This window comes from Eretmochelys imbricata, chromosome 5, assembly GCF_965152235.1.
Source record: "Eretmochelys imbricata isolate rEreImb1 chromosome 5, rEreImb1.hap1, whole genome shotgun sequence".
In the NCBI taxonomy this organism is placed as follows: domain Eukaryota; kingdom Metazoa; phylum Chordata; order Testudines; family Cheloniidae; genus Eretmochelys; species Eretmochelys imbricata.
In genome coordinates, this window is record NC_135576.1 from 127,139,050 (window position 1) to 127,159,431 (window position 20,382).

At 45.0% G+C, this 20,382-nt stretch overlaps 1 protein-coding gene across 1 annotated transcript in view; it reads left to right on the forward strand.

Moving 5' to 3' along the window:
- Window positions 1-5,381: 5,381 nt before the first annotated feature.
- Window positions 5,382-20,382, forward strand: part of CPLX1 (complexin 1) — an 84,304-nt gene continuing 69,303 nt past the window's right edge. Inside the window, exons 1-2 of the mRNA XM_077818054.1 lie at window positions 5,382-5,409; window positions 6,589-6,764. Coding sequence (XP_077674180.1) covers window positions 5,382-5,409; window positions 6,589-6,764 — 204 coding nt within the window. The remainder of the gene's footprint in view (window positions 5,410-6,588; window positions 6,765-20,382) is intronic.

Here is a 20,382-nt window from a genome sequence, read left to right on the forward strand (position 1 = left end):
AATGCTTGGTGTCAACTCACAGCCATGGCCCACCCAGTGTCTCATCTCCAGCCGTGGTCATCCCTGATGCTTCAGAACAAGGAGACCAAAAGCCCCCAGATTACATTGTGGGGGAAGGAAATCCCTTCCTGACCCCCTTCAGGTAGCAGGCTGAAGCCCTGAAGCATAAGCTTTAGAAACATAGTTCATTAAATCAGATTCTCTTCCCTGCTGTGACTGGTTTGCCTGTCTCTGTAGCACAAAGAGGCCAGAGAATGGCTGCATATTATTTATTAATTATTATTATTATTATTATTTATTATTATCATCAGGCCTAGGATGCCTAGTCATGGACCAGGACCTGTTGTGCTATCCCCAGCTGGAGATTCCTGTATCACATGGGATTCCTGGTGGGAAAAGCATGAGAATAACCAGTTCCTACCCCACCCTTCCCCTGCAGATTCAATATACAGATTCAACCAGCAGAGTCTTACTTTCTTTCCGTAGAAGCTTCTGAAGGCTAGAGGGAAGAACTGTCTACTGTTTCCTCCTGCTTGTTACTGTAATTGCAAGTCTCAGTTGAATGTAAATTAATTCTTAGGAGTCCTGTCACTGAACTGCTAAAAAACCCAGCTAAAAGCTGCTATCCAGTGGCCAATAATGGTGAAAACTGAACATTTGGAAGAGGAATAAAAGAGACATAAAAAAGCGCTTCCACACCAAAATACGAGTTAAAATGTAACATGACATTGCAGCTTTTTGTAATACATTACATTCCCATCAATTAACAATGGGATCACAGTGTAATATTCAGAGCAATTAGAGAATGGCTTTGAATTCTCTGATGAGTTAAAAGACTCAACAAGAACCCTGGGAACTAGGTTTCCTTTCTTCAAGGTGCCCTTTACACTAAATGATTTTAGAATTAAATATCTACAGGATTCAAAAAGTCAGCCATGCCTAGTTCAGGGGGGAAAAAGAGGATGTCTAGTCTATTTCATATATAACATGCCAGGTTGTGGCTGCATTATGACATAATGCTGGCATACAAAGCAATGCTTAAAGGCAATAGCCCTATCACTTTTTCTGTTGCAGAATTCAGCTTCCTGAGTAACTAGTTCACTGCGGTCCAGGCAGCTCCAGCTGGAGATAAACTAAGGGCAGATAACCTGGTAGTGCACTGAATCTAAAACAGTGTGGTTACCAGTGGAAATATTTCTGGGGAAATCAAGCTACTAAATATATATCACAATGGATTGTGAATGTATAGGCACAGGAGGGCTGCTTCAGAAGTTCACTGTATAATCAGCCCTGTGTATACCATCTGTGTATACCTACCCTCCTAAGTTCTAGCAAGCCAGACGGCCCTGTTTGAGTCTCAGTTGGCCACCTGCTTTTTGGCCTTGGGCTCCATCAGACATGTAGCTCAGGACCCCCAAGTTGTCAGGCATGGGAAAGGAAGGACTTCCTTATACCCTCTTCCACCCTGCTCAGGAGAAGACAGACTGCTCAGGAGAAGACAGAATGTAGCATACATGAGTTAAAAGATAAGATTCATTCTGTCTCAATAGAATGCACAGGTCTGTCAGTGTTCATGGCAAACGCTGGGCAGGAACGTGTCATGCAGAATGCTAGGGGGGAAAAGGACCGCCAGAAAAAAAAATCCCTGTAAACAATGAGAGTGTACGGGACTAAAAACCGCTTGTTCATCATTATTTTCCCTCATACAATTAGAACCACATGTAATAACCAGCTAAAAAACTACACAGTTCTCAGCTTTCATGGACAGGAATTGTGAAACAATGCACTCTTTGGATGAGATTTGGAAGAACACTCAGTGTAAGCTAGACACTTTTGCTTACCATGCTGGCAAAAGTCGAAGCCCAGCGGAATCTAAAATAGGCAGAGAAGAAATGTGCAGGAAGAAATCAAAAGATCTCAAAAATATTCCTACAGTTACTAAGTCATTCTGCTGTGCCTGAGAACCTTCTTATAGGTTTTGATTTAGAACAAAAACCTTTGAGATGCTGCCCAATTTGTCCTCCATTTCTGAACCAAGCTGATCATGAATTGTTCTGTAATTTGTTGAAAGATTTCATAGCTAGGACAAGTACCTTCCATTCTTATCCAAATAATCAATTGATAGAAGAGTTTGCCATAAAGGACCATAAAAGCTGATTCTCCTACTTCACCCAACACTGGAGGGCAAGATATCGAGGTGCTATCAGTGTCTGTGCATGAACTTTGTCACTTTCATATCGTGTAGCGCTAGGTCAGGCTTTTGTTATGTTCTCCGCATACACAAAGAAAACATGAGATGGTCAAGTTCAGGATCCTGACGCAAGGAAGAAAGGAAAGCAGCAGAATACGGACCCTGGACTTCAGAAAAGCAGGCTTTGACTCCCTCAGGGAACTGATGGGCAAGATCCCCTGGGAGAATAACATGAGGGGGAAAGGAGTCCAGGAGAGTTGGCTGTATTTTAAAGAATCCTTATTGAGGTTACAGGGACAAACCATCCCGATGTGTAGAAAGAATAGTAAATATGGCAGGTGACCAACTTGGCTTAACAGTGAAATCCTTGCTGATCTTAAATACAGAAAAGAAGCTTACAAGAAGTGGAAGATTGGACAAATGACCAGGGATGAGTATAAAAATATTGGTTGGGCATGCAGGAATGAAATCAGGAAGGCCAAATCACACCTGGAATTGCAGCTAGCAAGAGATGTTAAGAGTAACAAGAAGGGTTTCTTCAGGTATGTTAGCAATAAGAAGAAAGTCAAGAATAGTGTGGGCCCCTTACTGAATGAGGGAGGCAACCTAGTGACAGAGGATGTGGAAAAAGCTAATGTACTCAATGCTTTTTTTGCCTCTGTCTTCACAAACAAGGTCAGTTCCCAGACTACTGCACTGGGCAGCACAGCATGGGGAGGAGGTGACCAGCCCCCTGTGGAGAAAGAAGTGGTTCGGGACTATTTAGAAAAGCTGGACGTGCACAAGTCCATGGGGCTGGATGCCTTGCATCTGAGAGTGCTAAAGGAGTTGGCGGATGTGATAGCAGAGCCATTGGCCATTATCTTTGAAAACTCCTGGCGATCGGGGGAAGTCCCGGACGACTGGAAAAAGGCTAATGTAGTGCCCATCTTTAAAAAAGGGAAGGAGGAGGATCCTGGGAACTACAGGCCAGTCAGCCTCACCTCAGTCCCTGCAAAAATCATGGAGCAGGTCCTCAAGGAATCAATTCTGAAGCACTTAGAGGAGAGGAAAGTGATCAGGAAGAGTCAGCATGGATTCACCAAGGGCAAGTCATGCCTGACTAATCTAATTGCCTTCTATGATGACTGGTTCTATGGATGAAGGGAAAGCAGTGGACATGTTGTTCCTTGACTTGAGCAAAGCTTTTGACACTGTCTGCCACAGTATTCTTGCCAGCAAGTTACAGAAGTATGGGCTGGATGAATGGACTCTAAGGTGGATAGAAAGCTGGCTAGATTGTCGGGCTCAACGGGTAGTGATCAATAGCTCCATGTCTAGCTGGCAGCCGGTATCAAGTGGAGTGCCCCAAGGGTCGGTTCTGGGGCCAGTTTTGTTCAATATCTTCATAAATGATCTGGAGGATGGTGTGGATTGCACCCTCAGCAAGTTTGCAGATGACACTAAACTGGGAGGAGAGGTAGATACGCTGGAGGGTAGGAATAGTATACAGAGGGACCTAGACAAATTGGAGGATTGGGCAAAAGAAATCTGATGAGGTTCAACAAGGACAAGTGCAGAGTCCTGCACTTAGGACGAAGAATCCAATGGACCGCTACAGACTAGGGACTGAATGGCTCGGCAGCAGTTCTGCAGAAAAGGACCTAGGGGTTACAGTAGACAAGAAGCTGGATATGAGTCAACAGTGTGCCCTTGTTGCCAAGAAGGCCAATGGCATTTTGGGATGTGTAAGTAGGGGCATTGCCAGCAGATCGAGGGATGTGATCGTTCCCCTCTATTCAACACTGGTGAGGCCTCATCTGGAGTACTGTGTCCAGTTTTGGGCCCCACACTACAAGAAGGATGTGGAAAAATTGGAAAGAGTCCAGCGAAGGGCAACAAAAATGATTAGGGGACTGGAACACATGAGTTATGAGGAGAGGCTGAGGGGACTGGGGATGTTTAGTCTACAGAAGAGAAAAATGAGGGGGGATTTGATAGCTGCTCTCAACTACCTGAGAGGTGGTTCCAGAGAGGATGGATCTAGACTGTTCTCAGTGGTAGCGGATGACAGAACGAGGAGTAATGGTCTCAAGTTGCAGTGGGGGAGATTTAGGTTGGATATTAGGAAAAACTTTTTCACTTGGAGGGTGGTGAAACACTAAAATGCGTTACCTAGGGAGGTGGTGGAATCTCCTTCTTTAGAAGTTTTTAAGGTCAGGCTTGACAAACCCTAGCTGGGATAATTTAATTGGGGATCGGTCCTGCTTTGAGCAGGGGGGTGGACTAGATGACCTCCTGAGGTCCCTTCCAACCCTGATATTCTATGATTCTATGAACTTAGATCAAAACATAAATACTCTGGCTGTAAGGTTGCCATATAACACAACTTCATTTCTTAGAAATCAGACTAACACATATGAGACAAAGACAGAGAGAGGAAAAAGGCTGCTCCCTAAAGCAGTGAGGCCCAACTCATCCCACTTTGTTTTAAGCTGGCTCTTACCAGACTCCTCTGATTGTACCCTTCACTCCAGAGCCCCCTCACTTGTGAGCAGGACCAGGAAACTCACTGCCGCACACATCCTCTTAAAGTGATAGTTTGTAATTCCAACACAGTCCACAATATGCCACTGGGACTGGATTAGCACTTTACAGCCCACCCCAAGGAATCATAGAATCGTAGGACTGGAAGGGACCTTGAGAGGTCATCTAGTCCTGTCCCCTGCCCTCATGGCAGGAATAAGTATTATCTAGACCATCCACTATCTAGACCAAGGAAGGGTAAGCTTGTAGCAGGGCAGGGAACCAAAAAGTCACAGTCTGCTTCCTGCTCTCCCCTTGCTCCAGGGTGCGAGCACTTCTCGCTAGTGCAGATTTCTTCCCCCTCTGTGCCCATTTTGGAGCAGGGGCCAGGACACATTGAGAGGTGGTGCTTCTGTGCCTTGTGCCTGCCCATGCCCTGGTCCCCAGGGTAGAAGAGGAATGGGAGTCTGTCAGTGGCTGCTCTGCATGCCTGTATGGGTGCCTGCAATGCAGGTGAACCCGCAGTCTCCCTCACTCCCCTGGCAGCCTGTAGAGCCTGGGTCTGTGTGGTCAGATTGATCGGTGTAACTGTGGCATCGCTCAGTCCTGTTCATATCAGTGGGACTGTAATGAAGCATTGCAGCGAATACCCACCCGACAGACCCAAAGGATCAACACCGTGCCCATGGTTCTAGGTGCCTCCGGCCTTGTCTGTAAGTGGCCCGAGTGCAGCTATGGGGGGGCAGTGGGGTACATGCGAGAAGCATGGCTGGGCAAGGGCCACACACAATAGTGGAAAGTTGGCTCCGGAGAGCACCAGGCCTAGGAGCCAGAGACCAAAAAGGGAGACGAGGAGTAGGCAGATTTGTGGTCCTGCCTGCCCCAGCATGTCCAGTGGGGCCGATGCAGTCTGTGCTATCCCAGGGTGGGATGGAGCAGGTGCCCCCTGGACATAAGGAACAGCCCAGAGATGCTGTTGGCACAAATCTGTCCAGTACTGCTTCTAGGGAGGCCTTGCTCTGCCGAGTCCCCTGACCAGGGCCGTGGCCTCTCAGCCACTATCTAACCCTGCTCGTCTATAGCGTTACGGCGCTGGGGCTATGTATTAACTCACAACTGCTGCCAGAGTGCTCCTTCGGCCTGGGATACTAACCTCTGCATTCAGGATTTTCTCCTCTGCTCTTGTAGCGTTTCCCTTGCAACACCGGTTAAATTACAGCGCCGCCAGCGCTCCGCACAGCAGGCTGGTTAACTGTCCTGCTACAGCAGCACACACCCAAAGGTCAAGAGCCACTCGTGTTTACATCAACTAGGCACTTACGTGGCGCTCTCTGCATTCTCCTCAATGCTCCATCTCACTGCTGCTGGGTAACCACATCAAACGGGTCAAACCCACAATCACTGGCTGCAAGCTGGGGACTTGCAGAAGAGCTTGCCTGTGTATTTTTTGGCCTGTTTTGCTGTTTCCTTTGCTAAGTGTAGACCTTTTCCTGCCTCTGAGCTTGGCTCACCTCCCTGTGTCTGATGGAAAACCCTTTCCAAAGGCAGAGGAAGTGGGATGGGCTCATACTTTTAGCTAGTGAACATACAGGAACAGAAGTTTTGTAAAGGGACCACTTAGTGCAACGAAATCCCCTCTCTACTCACAGGACTGCAGGCCTGGACCTTGCTGCTTTATCCAGCTACCTCGGAGAGTTGGGGGAAAACTCCTACTGATGAAACAGGAAGTAAGGGAGGAGTGGAGCATGGCTCCATCCCAGAATACTCTGGGTAGCCCAATTAACCCCCATTATGGCCACTTTACTACAGGAAAGGGCTGGCTTGTATTCACCTGTCCCTTAATCGGTTCTTCCTAATATGCACGCTGTCTTCTTCTTGTATATTTTCTTTAGGGGCTACCAAAGACATGGGGAAGATGTTGGGAGGAGATGAAGAGAAAGATCCTGATGCCGCCAAGAAAGAAGAGGAACGACAGGAAGCCCTGAGGCAGGAAGAGGAGGAAAGGAAAGCCAAATATGCAAAGATGGAGGCTGAAAGAGAAGTGATGCGACAAGGGATTCGAGACAAGGTAGGTGTTGCTTTCAGAGCATGCTGTGCGAACCTATGTGTGCCCTTCCTAACAGGGAGCTGGTATTTTATGCTGATTATGGAATAACTATGGGACGAGTTTGTTGAGTGATCAGGAAGCACCAGGTAAGTGCCTTGCTGCACTGAACTTTTAAGCTTGTATTCTTGCCCTGAGCCTTCTCCTGGCTAAACCTGCCTCATGTGTTGAAAAGTGTTGTGATGCCAGAATGGGAATTCTGGATGGATGGAGACGGATGGTCAGTACTTTGTACATTGCTCATTAATCAGTACAAAAATAACTGAAACTTACCATGACCTTTCCCATCCCTACCCTTATGCCATTTGACTCTCCAAAGTCATATAGTTGATTTATACAAAATACCATCATCCAATGGTTTTTGTTCTAAGAAAGTCCAAATATCTCCTGCTATTCAATGCGTTGTTTCCAAGACTTCCTGAATGCTTATGAATGAAAAGGGACAACTCATCTCTACTTCCCATGTTTGTTAGCATGTTTCTTGTCATGAGGAACCAGTTTGTCTGATAGAACAGTAAAACAAAAGAGATTCACTTAACATCTGCAAGAATTAAATATCAGGAAACATTGTTCTAGCCTTCTTTGCACTGATGTTAATGGGAAATCCAGGTGCAGAGCAACCATAGGGTTAGGCCTGACGAATAAAGTAACACAATAATTGTGAGGATTTTAAGCAAAGTTTAAAGGGTGATTGGGGAAAAAAAAGTACAAATCCAAGCATTGCCAAGGAGATTGATGTAACTTAACATGATTGGAAACAGATGCGGCAGTGTATCAGCCCTTATGGCCCTGTGTGGAGGTGTAGAGCAATTCTGCTGACTCTCTGTGGTAACCAGATCAAGAGGGTCTCATTAGAACCAGATCCAAGATCTAAAAGTCTGAGTGGCTCTCAGAGGTGGGAGAAATAGCAGAAGGAACAGGAAGTTCTGCAGGGAGACATCCTGGAATTGAACAGACCTGAGAGGACTCTTGGACAATAGTCAGTGGAGGAGTCTGCAAGTATAGTTGTGCACAAGGGCTTTGTTACTTATTTTGCATGTCCAGAGGTAAAGGGTAACAGCAGATCCCAAGAAAGAAGGGGTTGAGTTTCAGACAAGATCTTATCACATGGTGGTGGGGACTGGGCCAATTCTCAGAATATATTCAGGTGACCAATGTGGGGATAGCATCAATCAGACTGGGGCTCTCGAGTGAGATGATGATGCTGACTGTCAGAATTGGTGCTTGACCTCCAAAAGAGACAAAGAGAGAATTTAAATCCTAGCACAAAACAGAAAGAATCGGGGTCTAAAGGAAATGGTTATGGACCGTAATGTAGGCAGTCTGGTGTAGTAGTCCGAGCAGGAGTCAGGTCTAGTGGGCAGAGCAGCATCCAGGTTGTGAAACGAAGCCAATGGTTAGCACCAGAGTCAACTGTCGGTTACCAGAGCCAAGGGTCAAGCCAGAGTCAGAACCAGGAATCGAAGCTGAGGGTTGGAACTAAGGTCAGATACCAAATACCAGAGCCAAGGATCAGGCCAGAGTCAGGGTCCAAAGTCTGAGGCTGGGGTTGGAGCCAGGACTGGTAACTGATAGTTGGAAGCAAGGTGTAAGGGCAGGAGCTGGAGGAAAGGCAAGGATCAATCCCAGAGGAGGAGCATGTAAGGGGTGAGCCAGGAGCGGAGCAGGAATCAGGAACAGAGTAGAGTGCAAGAAGAATGGTCCAATGTAACCACAACAGGAAGTCACCTTGTTGCTCAGACTAACTTCCTGTGCCTCCTTCTGTCTTAAATAGTGCAGCTGGACCAACTGGTGGAGCCGGGTGAGGCTCCAGTGGGTGGTACCTTGGCTGAAGCCCACTAGGTTTTGGCAGACATTAGGGGGAAGGCCAGAATACAGTGGCTGTCTGGGAACTCCCAGGCCTGGGTTAAAGATCTGGGGCATCCAAATTGGGTCGACAATTCCAAACAGATCATGAAGATTCAGGAAAGGGATGCTCTATGAATAGATTGTTCTTGTGCCCCAGGTGTGAGTCTAGATAAAATACCAGCTTTCAAGGAGAATAGTCAATAACAAAATTGAGGGATTTCATTCTAAGAAAAAATGCTATTGAAAGGAGCTTGTCTCCTTGTGATGGTGGTAGATAGAACATTCATTAATGGGGAAGATAAAGGAAGCTCTGCTTTGCTGGATTGGTTCTCTAGCCAAAGCCAGCGGGCTATTTTAAATATAAGGGGGATAACGTGAGTAATACATTTCTTAACAGGAGACGAATGAACCCGCAGCACATAAGAAGGTCAGACTAATAGTCCATTTAGCCCAGTATCCTGTCATCTGTCAATGGCCAGTGCCAGGTGCTTCAGAGGAAATGAACAGAACATGGAAATTATTGAGTGATCCATCCTCTGTCTTCAAATCCCAGCTTCTGGCAGTCAGAGGTGTAGGGACACCCAGAGCATGGAGTTGGGACCCTGACCATCTTGGCTAATAGCCATTATGGACCTATCCTCCCTCAATTTATCTAATTCTTTTTTTAACCCCGTTATACTTTTGGCCTTCACAACATTCCCTGGCAATGAGTTCCACAGGCTGGCTCTGTGTCCTGTGAAGAAGTACTGCCTTATGTTAGCTTTAAACTGGCTGCCTGTTCATTTCATTGGGTGACACCAGGTTCCTGTGCTGTGTGACAGGGTAACTAACCCTTCCCTCGTCACTTTCTTGCCACTGCTAATTTTTTTATAGACCTTGGTCATATCCCCCCTTAGTCGTCTCTTTTCTCAGCTGAACAGTCCCAGTCTTTTTAATCCCTCCTCAGATGGAAGCTGTCCCAGACCTGTAATCATTTTTGTTGTCCTTCTCTGTACTTTTTCCAGTTCTAATGTATCTTTTTTTGAGATGGGGCGATCAGAACTGGATACTGTATTCAAGGTATGGGCATACCATGGATTTAAGAAGGGACAATATGATATTTTCTGTCTTATCTATCCCTTTCCTAATCATCCTGACATTGTTCGCTTTTTTGACCGCGGCTGCACATTGAGCAGATGATTTCAGAGAACTACCCACAATGACTCCAAGATCTCTTTCCTGAGCGGTAACAGCTAATTTAGACCCCATCATTTTGTGTGTATAGTTGGGATTATGTTTTACAATGTGCATTACTATTCAGTTTCATCTGCCATGTTGTCAACCAGTTTTGTGAGATTCCTTTGTGACTCTTCGCAGTCTGCTTTGGTCTTAACTATCTTGAATATTTTGTATTGTCTTCAAATGTTGCCACCTCACTGTTTACCCCCTTTTTTCAGATCATTTCTGAATATGTTAAACAGCACTGGTCCCAGTACAGACCCCTAGGGGACCCCCACTATTTATCTCTCTTCATAATGAAAACTGGCCATAGAATCATAGAATCATAGAATATCAGGGTTGGAAGGGACCTCAGGAGGTCATAATATCCTAATATCCAACCTAAACCTCCCCCACTGCAACTTGAGACCATTACTCCTTGTCCTGTCCTCTTCTACCACAGAGAATAGTCTAGAACCATCCTCTCTGGAACCACCTCTCAGGTAGTTGAAAGCAGCTATCAAATCCCCCCTCATTCTTCTCTTCTGCAGACTAAACAATCCCAGTTCCCTCAGCCTCTCCTCATAAGTCATGTGTTCCAGACCCCTAATAATTTTTGTTGCCCTTCACTGGACTCTCTCCAATTTATCCACAGCCTTCTTGTAGTGTGGGGCCCAAAACTGGACACAGTACTCCAGATGAGGCCTCACCGATGTCGAATAGAGGGGGACGATCACATCCCTTGATCTGCTCGCTATGCCCCTACTTATACATCCCAAAATGCCATTGGCCTTCTTGGCAACAAGGGCACACTGCTGACTCATATCCTGCTTCTCGTCCACTGTCACCCCTAGGTCCTTTTCCGCAGAACTGCTGCCTAGCCATTCAGTCCCTAGTCTGTAGCTGTGCATTGGATTTATTGGCCATTTATTCCTACCCTTTGTCTCCTATCTTTTAACCAGTTACTGACCCATGAGGGGCCCTTCCCTCTTATCCCATGACAGCTTACTTTGCTTAAGAGTCTTTGGTGAGGGACTTTGTCAACGGCTTTTTGAAAGTCCAAGCTCACTGTATCCACTGGATCCCCCTTGTCCATCCTCAAAGAATTCGAAGAGTTGTTGGGGCATTATTTCCCTTTACAAAAGCCATGTTGACTCTTCCCCAACAGATTGTGTTCATTTATGTGCCTGATAATTCTGTTCTTTACTATACTTTCAACCAATCTGTGTGGTACTGTGGTTATGCTTACTGACCTGTAATTGCCAGGATCACCTCTGGAGCCTTTTTTAAAGATTGGCGTTACATTAGCTAACCTCCAGTCATCTGGTACAGAGGCTAATTTGAATAATAGGTTGCATACCATAGTTAGTGGTTCTACAATTTCATGTTTGAGTTCCTTCAGAACTCTTGGGGTGAATACCATCTGGTGACCTATTACTGTTTAGTTTATCAATTTGTTCCAAAAGCTCCTCTATTTACACCTCAATCTGGGACAGTTCCTCAGATTTGTCACCAAAAAAGAATGGCTGAGGTGTGGGAATCTCCCTCACATTCTCTGTATGAAGACTAATGCAAAGAATTAGTTTAGCTTCTCTGCAACAGCCTTGTCTACGCTGAGTGCTCTTTTAGCACCTTGGTCCTCTAGCGCCACCTTGGCTTGTTTGACCAACTTCCCGCTTCGGATGTAGTTACACATTTTTGCTGTTAGTTTTTGTTTCTTTTGCTCGTTACTCTTCAGATTCTTTTTTGGCCTGCCTAATTATATTTTTACACTCAGTTTGCCAGAGTTTATGTGCCTTTCTATTTTCCTCAGTAGGATTTGACTTCCAATTTTTATAGGATGCCTTTTGGCCTCTAACTGCCTCTTTTACTGTATTGTTTAGCCATGGTGGCATTTTTTGGTCTGTACTGGGTTTTTTTAATTTGGAGTATATGCTTAGTTTGTGCCCCTGTTATGGTGTTTTAAAATAGCTTCCATGCAGCTTGCAGGCATTTCACTCTTGTGACTGTTCCTTTTAATTTCTATGTAACTAGTGTCCTCATTTTTGTGTAGTTCCTTTTTGAAGTTAAATACTACTGTGATGGGTTTCTTTGGTATTTCCCCCCCCACAAGGATGTTAAATTTAATTCCCTTATGGTAGCTATTACTGAGCAGTTCAGCTATATTCACTTCTTGGACCAGATCCTGTGCGCCACTTAGAACTAAATCAAGAATGGCCTTTCCCTTTGTGGGTTCCGGGACAAACTGCTCCAAGGAGCAGCCATTAATGGTGTCTAGAAATTTTATCTCTGAATCCTGTCCTGAGGTGACATGTTCCCAATCAATATGGGGATATCTGAAATCCCCCTCTATTATTGGGTTTTTTGTTTTTTTCATATCTAATTTCCCTGAGCATTTCACTATCACCGTCATCATCCTGGTCAGGTGGTCAGTAGGAGATTCCTACTGCTAGACTCTTATTCCAGCGTGGAATTTCTACCCATAGAGATTCTATGGTACTGTTTGATTCATTTAAGATGTCTACTATATTTGATTCTATGCTTTCTTTCACATATCGTGCCACTCCTCAACCAGTGCAACCTACTGTGTCATTCCTATATATTCTGTACCCTGGTGTTACCGTGTCCCATTGATTGTCATCATTCCACCAAATTTCTGTGATGCCTATCACATCAATATCCTCTTTTAATACCAGGCATTCAAGTTCACCCATCTTAATATTTAGACTTCTTGCATTTGTAATATTTAGACTTCTTTCATTTGCACTTATAAAATTTGTCGATATTTATTTGTCTGTCTTCATGTGATGTAATTAAATAGGACTCTTTTTCGTTTCACTGTTTCTCTTCAGTTCCTACCTGTGCTTTATCAACTTCTATCCTCTCCTCTTTACTAGGATATAGAGTATTGCTTTTAATAAATCCTCCCCTGAGGTATGTGTCTGTCTGAACTGTGTGCTCCTCCACACCTCTCGGCTTTCTTCCAGCTGTTCATTTAAAAACTCCTCTCTGACCTCTCTAATTTTATATTCCAGCTGTTTGGTTCTGTTTTGGTTTAGGTGGAGCCCGTCCTTCATGTTTAGGCTCTTCCTTTCCCAAAAGCTTCCCCAGTTCCTAGTGAACCTAAATCCCTCCTCCCTACACTGTCGTCTCATCCACACATTGAGACCCTGCAGTTCTGCCTGTCTAACTGGTCCTGCGTGTGGAACTGGAAGCATTTCAAAGACTGCTTTCATGGAGCTCCTGGACTTCAATCTCTTACCTAGCATCTGAAATCTGGCCACCAGGACCTCTCTCCTACCTCTCCCTATGTCACTGGCACCTACCTGTACTACGACCACTGCTTCTCCCCAGCACTGCGCATAAGTCCATCTAGATGTCTTGAGAGATCCGTGACCTTTGCACCCAGCAGGCAATTCGCCATGCAATTCTCCTGGTCATCAAAAACGCAGCTATCTCTGTCTCTGAGGGCCACGCATTCCTACACGCATAAGCCCGCCACCTGCTCATAAGGCAGGTAAACATACAAGCTGCACTCAGTGCAATAAACTGGCTAGCCCCCATTCTGCTGCTGGACTTCGGCCTGCAGTATTGTTACTCTTGCAGGGCTTTTTGTTTGTGCTTTGTTTTTTCAGGGGATTATTGGCCTAAGCTTAGAGCAGGTTTGTTCGGTGTATTTGCCTCACGCACTCCCTCGTCAAACTCCCATTTGCTAGCACCGCTGGTGGCTCGGGGCTGGCTTTTAAACCCCTGTTCTCTCTGTGATAGCTCCAACCCATTGCCAAGGGATTATAAAGGGGTTAGGAGTCAAAGGGTGGTAGGCTAGAGCCTTCTTAGGAAGCTCTCAGTCTTGCCTAGCCAGTCACTAGCTTCAGCACACAGTCCCCCCATACAGGCCGCATTATAAATGTCAAGCAAGCAAGCACACAACAAACAAGCAAACAATGAACTCACCACAAGGATCACATGGTCGCTCTCCTACACCAGGAGGACTCTTCCTCCCTCGCACAATTCCCCTGTTCACTGCTCCTGTTTGTGAGGAGGCATCTCGGACTGCCTCTCCTGCTGTGCTCCGGCAGTGTCTCTGAAGCCAGGCCTGAGTAGAGACCTTGCTGTAATGTCAAATGTTAGGTCAATATTTAAAGTAGGAAATTTGAAACACAGCCTTTTATAAATCAAAGGCAATCTAGATGAGGCCATACAATTCTTCTATATGACCAGGAAGTGGACCAATACTTTGGTGTGTCATGGGAAAAAGACAATATCCAAACAAAAGTTATTCATCTAAGACATCCTAAGTATTTTGGATCTGGCTGTCTTGGGGAGAAACATGGCTTGGAAAATGTCTATGTTCCCGAGTGACTTTTCTGAGCAAGGGATCTGGTCCTCAGTGAGTGCAAATCAGAATCATTGAAGTCAAATGGAGCAGCACCATTTGACAGCAGCTAAGGCCCTTTCCACTAGATCAGTGGTTCTCAGCCAAGGGTCTGTGTACCCCTGGGTGTATGCAGAGTTTTTTCAGGGGGTAATTAACTCATCTAGATCAGTGTTTCTCAACCTTGGGGTTGCAGCCCCCAGGGTGGTCATGGGATGGGTTTAGGGGGATTGCAAGTGCAGGGCTAGCATTAGGGGGTAGCAAGCAGGACAGTTGCCTGAGGCCTCACGCCACAGGGAATCCTGCCAAGCCAAGATACATGTTTCAGCCCCACTGCCTGGTGCTTGGGCTTCAGACAAGGCTCACAAGTGAAAAACAAGCTCAAGTCTCATACTGAAATGTAAGCGCAATATTTATATTCCAATCAATTTATTTTATAATTATATGGTAAAAATGAGAAAGTCAGCAGTTTTTCAATACTAGTGTGCTGTGACACTTTTGTACTTTTATATCTGATTTTGAAAGCAAGTAGTTTTTAAGTGAGGCAAAACTTGGGGTATGCAAGACAAAATCAGCCTCCTGAAAGGGATACAGAAGTCTAGAAAGGTTGAACTGCACTAGATGACTGGGGTGGATCTGAGTTTAGTGACAGAAATGATAGTGTTTCCTGTTTGTAAGGAGTAGCTGGCTTGAAAAGAATGATGAAGAGGCAAGGGACTCCAATCTCTTCATTTTTCTCTTGAGCAAAATCCCTAATCGCCAACCTTTGAAAGAGGGAGCTGTTTCCTGAAGAATTGGAAAAGTTGTATTAAGTCTTTAAAGAGCAGCTTGAAAGAGTAGACATCTTTTTAACTGATAGGTCCACTGTGGGGGAATAATACCCTGCCTGGCAGAGAAATTGATTTGATGATAAGAGACAAAGACTTGCAATAACTTCGATGAGATCCTAATGGATGGAACTGGAGAATCTGAAATGAACCAAGATGCTACAGAAAGAAATTTCCAGTATTTGACAGTGTTACATTTTTGTTTCTCAGTTTAGTAATTGACCTTGGTCTTTGATAATCACTGTGAAACTGGAACTCTGGGGAAAAAAACAGAATATGGAGTGCAGCATGGATATATGTATAACATTCAAGATTCAAGAAGATCTTAGCCTCTTTCTTTCTTTCTTTCTTTCTTTCTTTCTTTCTTTCTTTCTTTCTTTCTTTCTTTCTTTCACTAACTTTTGAGTGCTTGACTTTGCATCCTTAATAGCTTTTAATGTGTTTTTTAATGTAATTTCCTGCATTTTAAAAAAGCAAATTGAAAAAACAGAAATTCCATCATGTGAAACTCTCTTGAATTCTCATCAGCAGGGTTAGACCCTTCAGAGCCAGAGCACAGACCCTCTTCCACTTGAGCTGCAAGACGGACTGATAGCAATAATACGGTATCTTTCTCTTTGTGGACCCACCAGTAGAAGGGGGTGGGACACACATTTGGCCAGTGAGTTTCATAGCTATTTGCTGACAACAGAGGAATGCTGAGACTCGAGAATCATGAGTTCTACTCCAGATTCTGAGACAAGTGTACTCTCGAGGTAACAGACACTTCTATCCCCATCTTGTTCCAGTAGTCCCATTAATTTTAATAGGCAGTACAATCCCCTGGATGGTTTTGAGAATCTCAGCCACTGGCAATAAAGTTCTCTGCCATCCTTGGAATTTTAGAACTAAAAAACTGGCAGAAACAAAAAATGAACTCCCTTTCCCCAGGAAAAGAATAAAAATCTTGAACCTTGATGAGGACTGCATCATTTCCAGAGCTCCCATGAGATATGCTAGCCTGTGTTGATTTTAACCTTGAGGAAGGTGACAACATTTGGGATGATCAGATTTGGATAAGCTCTCTAGAGGCTATCCCACCCACTCTTGCTAATGCTGGGCCTGCTGGCTTCCTTTTTTCATGTGGAAAAGTGTTGTCTTAATGCTGTCTTTTTGATCTGGTTGCCAAAGTCACCCTCAGGCTCTGAGTCCCAAAAAGATGAAATTGAGGTTTATATTTGTAGACCTACATCCTAATGTGAGATGATCAACCTGCAACATCACATAACTAATTTGCCTTGAATGCTTCACTTGAGTATTTGCATATTTAACTGATGCTTAGCCATGAAAATCTGGTCTGGAGGGCACTGGAATAACAGGATGTGTATTGACTCCGCTCTGCAATAACATAATTCCTTTGACAATAAGCTCCAAACCCAGCAGGGCAAATTTTCTCTTGGTAAAATTTTGCTTCTGTTAAACAGCTTTACAGTGTTTGCAAAGCTCTCTGATTTTAGGGAAACTGGGGGATGTTTTATTCTTGGAAAAGAACAACTTCAGATGTAGCTAGCACCAGGGGGCTTTCAAAATGCCAACTCAAACCTGCTTGAAAACCTGGTTGTGAAGATGTACCATTCCTGTGGAGGGAAATATAAAATTCATTCTCTATCACAGACTACTCACAGCTAAAGAGAGCCAGAAGAATATTCTCCTCAAGTCAAAAGTTAAGGGCCTGGATAATACTTTCCCCAGCAATTAATCGTGTTCTGCTATTCTAAAGGTAAAGTTTATGGCCTGGGCAACTGAAATGTCCTGTCTGACAGACAGTGCACCTTTTACAACCCTAGGGAACTTTTCAGTTCAAATCTGTGGCTGGGGTGTGGTTAAGGCGCTGGCTTTGGGTTCAATTCCCTAACCCTAAGCTTTGCAGGGCAGTGACTGTGTTGATGTATCTACAGTGTCTAACACAATCGGGCTCTGAGCTCAGCTGAAGCCTTTAGAAAAACCCACCTGCCTAAAAATCCTAAAGAGCCCTGCTAGCCCATTTCCATCTAGGAAGTCAAAAGAAGCACAGGTGGTGAGGGGATTGCCTCCATGGAGACGTGAGCAGCCAAGGAGTTCCCTGAGCTCCCCGGATCCATCTATAACTCCACACCCAGCACGGTGCGACATCAGTGTGTATGAGGAATCCATTGGCTCATATCTTCTGCTCACATGCCAAGGATGGGCAGGGCCCAAACCACTCTCTCCTGCCACCTGCTCCAGTGAGCTGGTGTTCCAGTATTATTCCACTGCGGTGACAGTGAGTAGGTCCCGGCTGAGAGGGCAATTGACTGAGGAGATGATGGGCACTTCTGAAGGGCACTGATCCACCTCCAGTGGCATCAAGGAAAGGAAGGGACATAGTGGGGCTACAAAAGGGCAGGGCATATAAGCCAATATCTTCTGGCTGGGATTCTCAAAGGAACATAAAAGAGTTAGGGGCTCAGATTACATTGGAAGTCATTGGGAGTTGGACACCCATCTCCTTAGGCCTTAAGCTTTAAAAAGTTCAGGTTTAGTTTAGTTCTTCCTGTATCTCAACAACTTTCCTAGCTGCAGAGAGGGCAAATGACCCGAAGGGACTAGGAGGAAATTATCAAGCTAATCACCACTCATAACTTCAATGAGAGGTGAAGAGTGAAAGACTGGCAGAGCTAACTCACTGGACACCAGCCTTGTGGCCTCAGCTGAGACTTGAAAGGCAGGACTGTGCTCATGGAAATGTCCTCCAGAACTGAGTGGAGTTTGACAGCAATTTCTGAACCGACCTGTATTGTGGTTGTTGTTGTTTATTTGTATTGTGGCAGTGCCCGGTCAGAGACCAGGGCCCCACCGCTCTAGGCACTGTATAAAAAGACGGTCCGAAGAGCTTACAGTCTGTGATATTCTGTAGCAGAGCTGTAATTACATTTGTATGATAATTTTAAGGGGTCTAGAGAGGGAGATCCCACTGGGTATCTACAGTGCATTGTAAACTCTGGTCTATGAAACCCATCTTTGTCTTTCTGTCTGTCTTTCCAAGCCTGTATCCACACTGCATTGTAAACCTGGGTTTACAATTGCTAGACCCAGGTCTCACAGTTGTGCTAATGTATCCATGCTGCACGACGCAGACCTTCTGACTTGGGTCTGCAGCTTGAGCTGAGTCCATATGTCACAATGACAGGGCCTGGACCCAAGTCACAAGAGGACTCGGACTCCTACCCACCCACCCCCAGCAGAGTCCTAGAACCTGGGTCCTGACTGATTGTTGACTGGAGTCATACTGGTTGTGTGTGGACAGAAGGGGGGCTTGGGCTCCAACCTGAATCAGAGCCTGGGCTTAGCGTACTTTGTAGACATACCTATTCTTTATTACATTCTATAGCTCTTTATAATAATTCTAGAGAACCTTAATTAGATACCATATAACCACATTGGTTCAATCCTCATTACGTTCAATAGCCCTTTTCCATAAGCATGCGTGTACATTTTCATTGACTCTTTCATATAAACAATACCGAATTTTCTGGGCCATCTGAATGCAAGTCTACAGACCAGTTCCTCAGCTGGAGTGAACCAACATAACCCCACTGACCGCAGTGGTGCTCCGCCAACTTTCGCCAGCTGATTTTCTGTCCTTGTCACTTTTGATACTTTAAAAATTCAGCAAAGGAAGGCACCATTCCACAAATGTTTTATCTGGGAAACAAACTGACTTCATTCCCCCCCCCACAAGTAATTTTAATTCAGTTTTTTTAGAAGACTCTACTGGCTTAGTTTTTCCCTACTGTATTATTGGGCATGTATAGTAAATTGGCTTCCACATGCAAGACTGTTCTTGTTTAACTACATTCCAGTGTTCAGGGCTAAATCCCAATCCCCTCCTAATTGCTGTCAACGAGATACTCAGAATAATAGGACAGCTCCTAACTAGGTCCCATGGGAGACACTCCCGTAGTTACTGGACTATTTTTAAAAATGAGGAATTAAAGTAATATTTTCTATTTACATAGCATCTTTCAGGATCCTAAAGCACTCAAGCGCTTCATCAATCACTTCATCCAGCGTTAAAAGAGAGGTGAAACACGAGAGCTGTTTAAAAAGTGCTTGGCACTATACAACAATGCATGGGCCCAAACCGCTGATGTCGGTTGCATGATGGTGATTTACACCAGTTGAGGATCTGACCCCTTAGGACTGGATTGAAGAATACCATAATCCAAATTGCAACTCTATTTAATGTAATTGCCAGGACTGTAATTGAGACAGGGCATGAGAATGGTGCCACAGGCCTTTCATGACTGTAAACAATCACCCTGTGCGCTCTAGGCATTGTGGTTCACTGGCTAGTGCAGGGAGCTAACCATTAAGAGTCCTGGGTTCTAGTCTTGCCTCTGGCAGTGACTCACTGTGTAACTACAGACAATTTATTAAGACTTCTTTGCGCTTCAGTTCTTCAGCTGTCGAATGGAGAAATTCACACTTGCTTTTCCTTGTACAGCACTTTGAGATCTACCGATGCAGCAGCATGTCAGTGCTTTATATCATCATCCAGTCGGCACTCCTGTATGATGTAAGGGGGGGGGGGGGGGCGTAGATCAGTGGTTTGAGCATTGGCCTGCTAAACCCAGGGTTGTGAGTTCAATCCTTGAGGGGGCCATTTAGGGATCTGGGGCACAAACTGGGGATTGGTCCTGCTTTGAGCAGGGGGTTGGACTAGATGACCTCCTGAGGTCCCTTCCAACCCTGATATTCTATGATTCTATGCCTGTTCTACCACTATAACCGTAGCAGTACAGTTACACCGGTATAGTCCTGCCGCTGCCAGTAAATTTCCCCACATAGACAAGCCCTGAGCTGAGGGCTTGGGCCATTTGTGGAAAAATGTTTTCTTTCCTAACAAAACCTGACTCCGAAGGGCTCATTGAGCCTTATATAGCAACAGTCATTATCAAACGAAATATGGAGCAAGGACTTCCTCCAGATCCACTATCTCTCTAGGCACTGGCATCTCTCTCGTCACTGAAGCATGTGAGTGCCTCACATTCATTGATGAATTTTATCCTCAGAACACCCTTGTGAAGCAGGGCAATGCTATTACCCTCATTGCACAACTGGGGAACAGAGGCACAGAGACCAAGTGACTTGCCCAAGGTCACACAAGGAGACTGTGTCAGAGGTAGACATTGAGCCCGGCTCTCCCAAGTCCCAGGCCAGGGACATACCCTGCTGCCTAAAAAGCAGACAAATGGCATCACTTGAATCAAATTCCTGACTATTTCCTCATAGCCAGCAAAAGAATCATTAAAATGTAGGCCGTTATTGTTCTCCT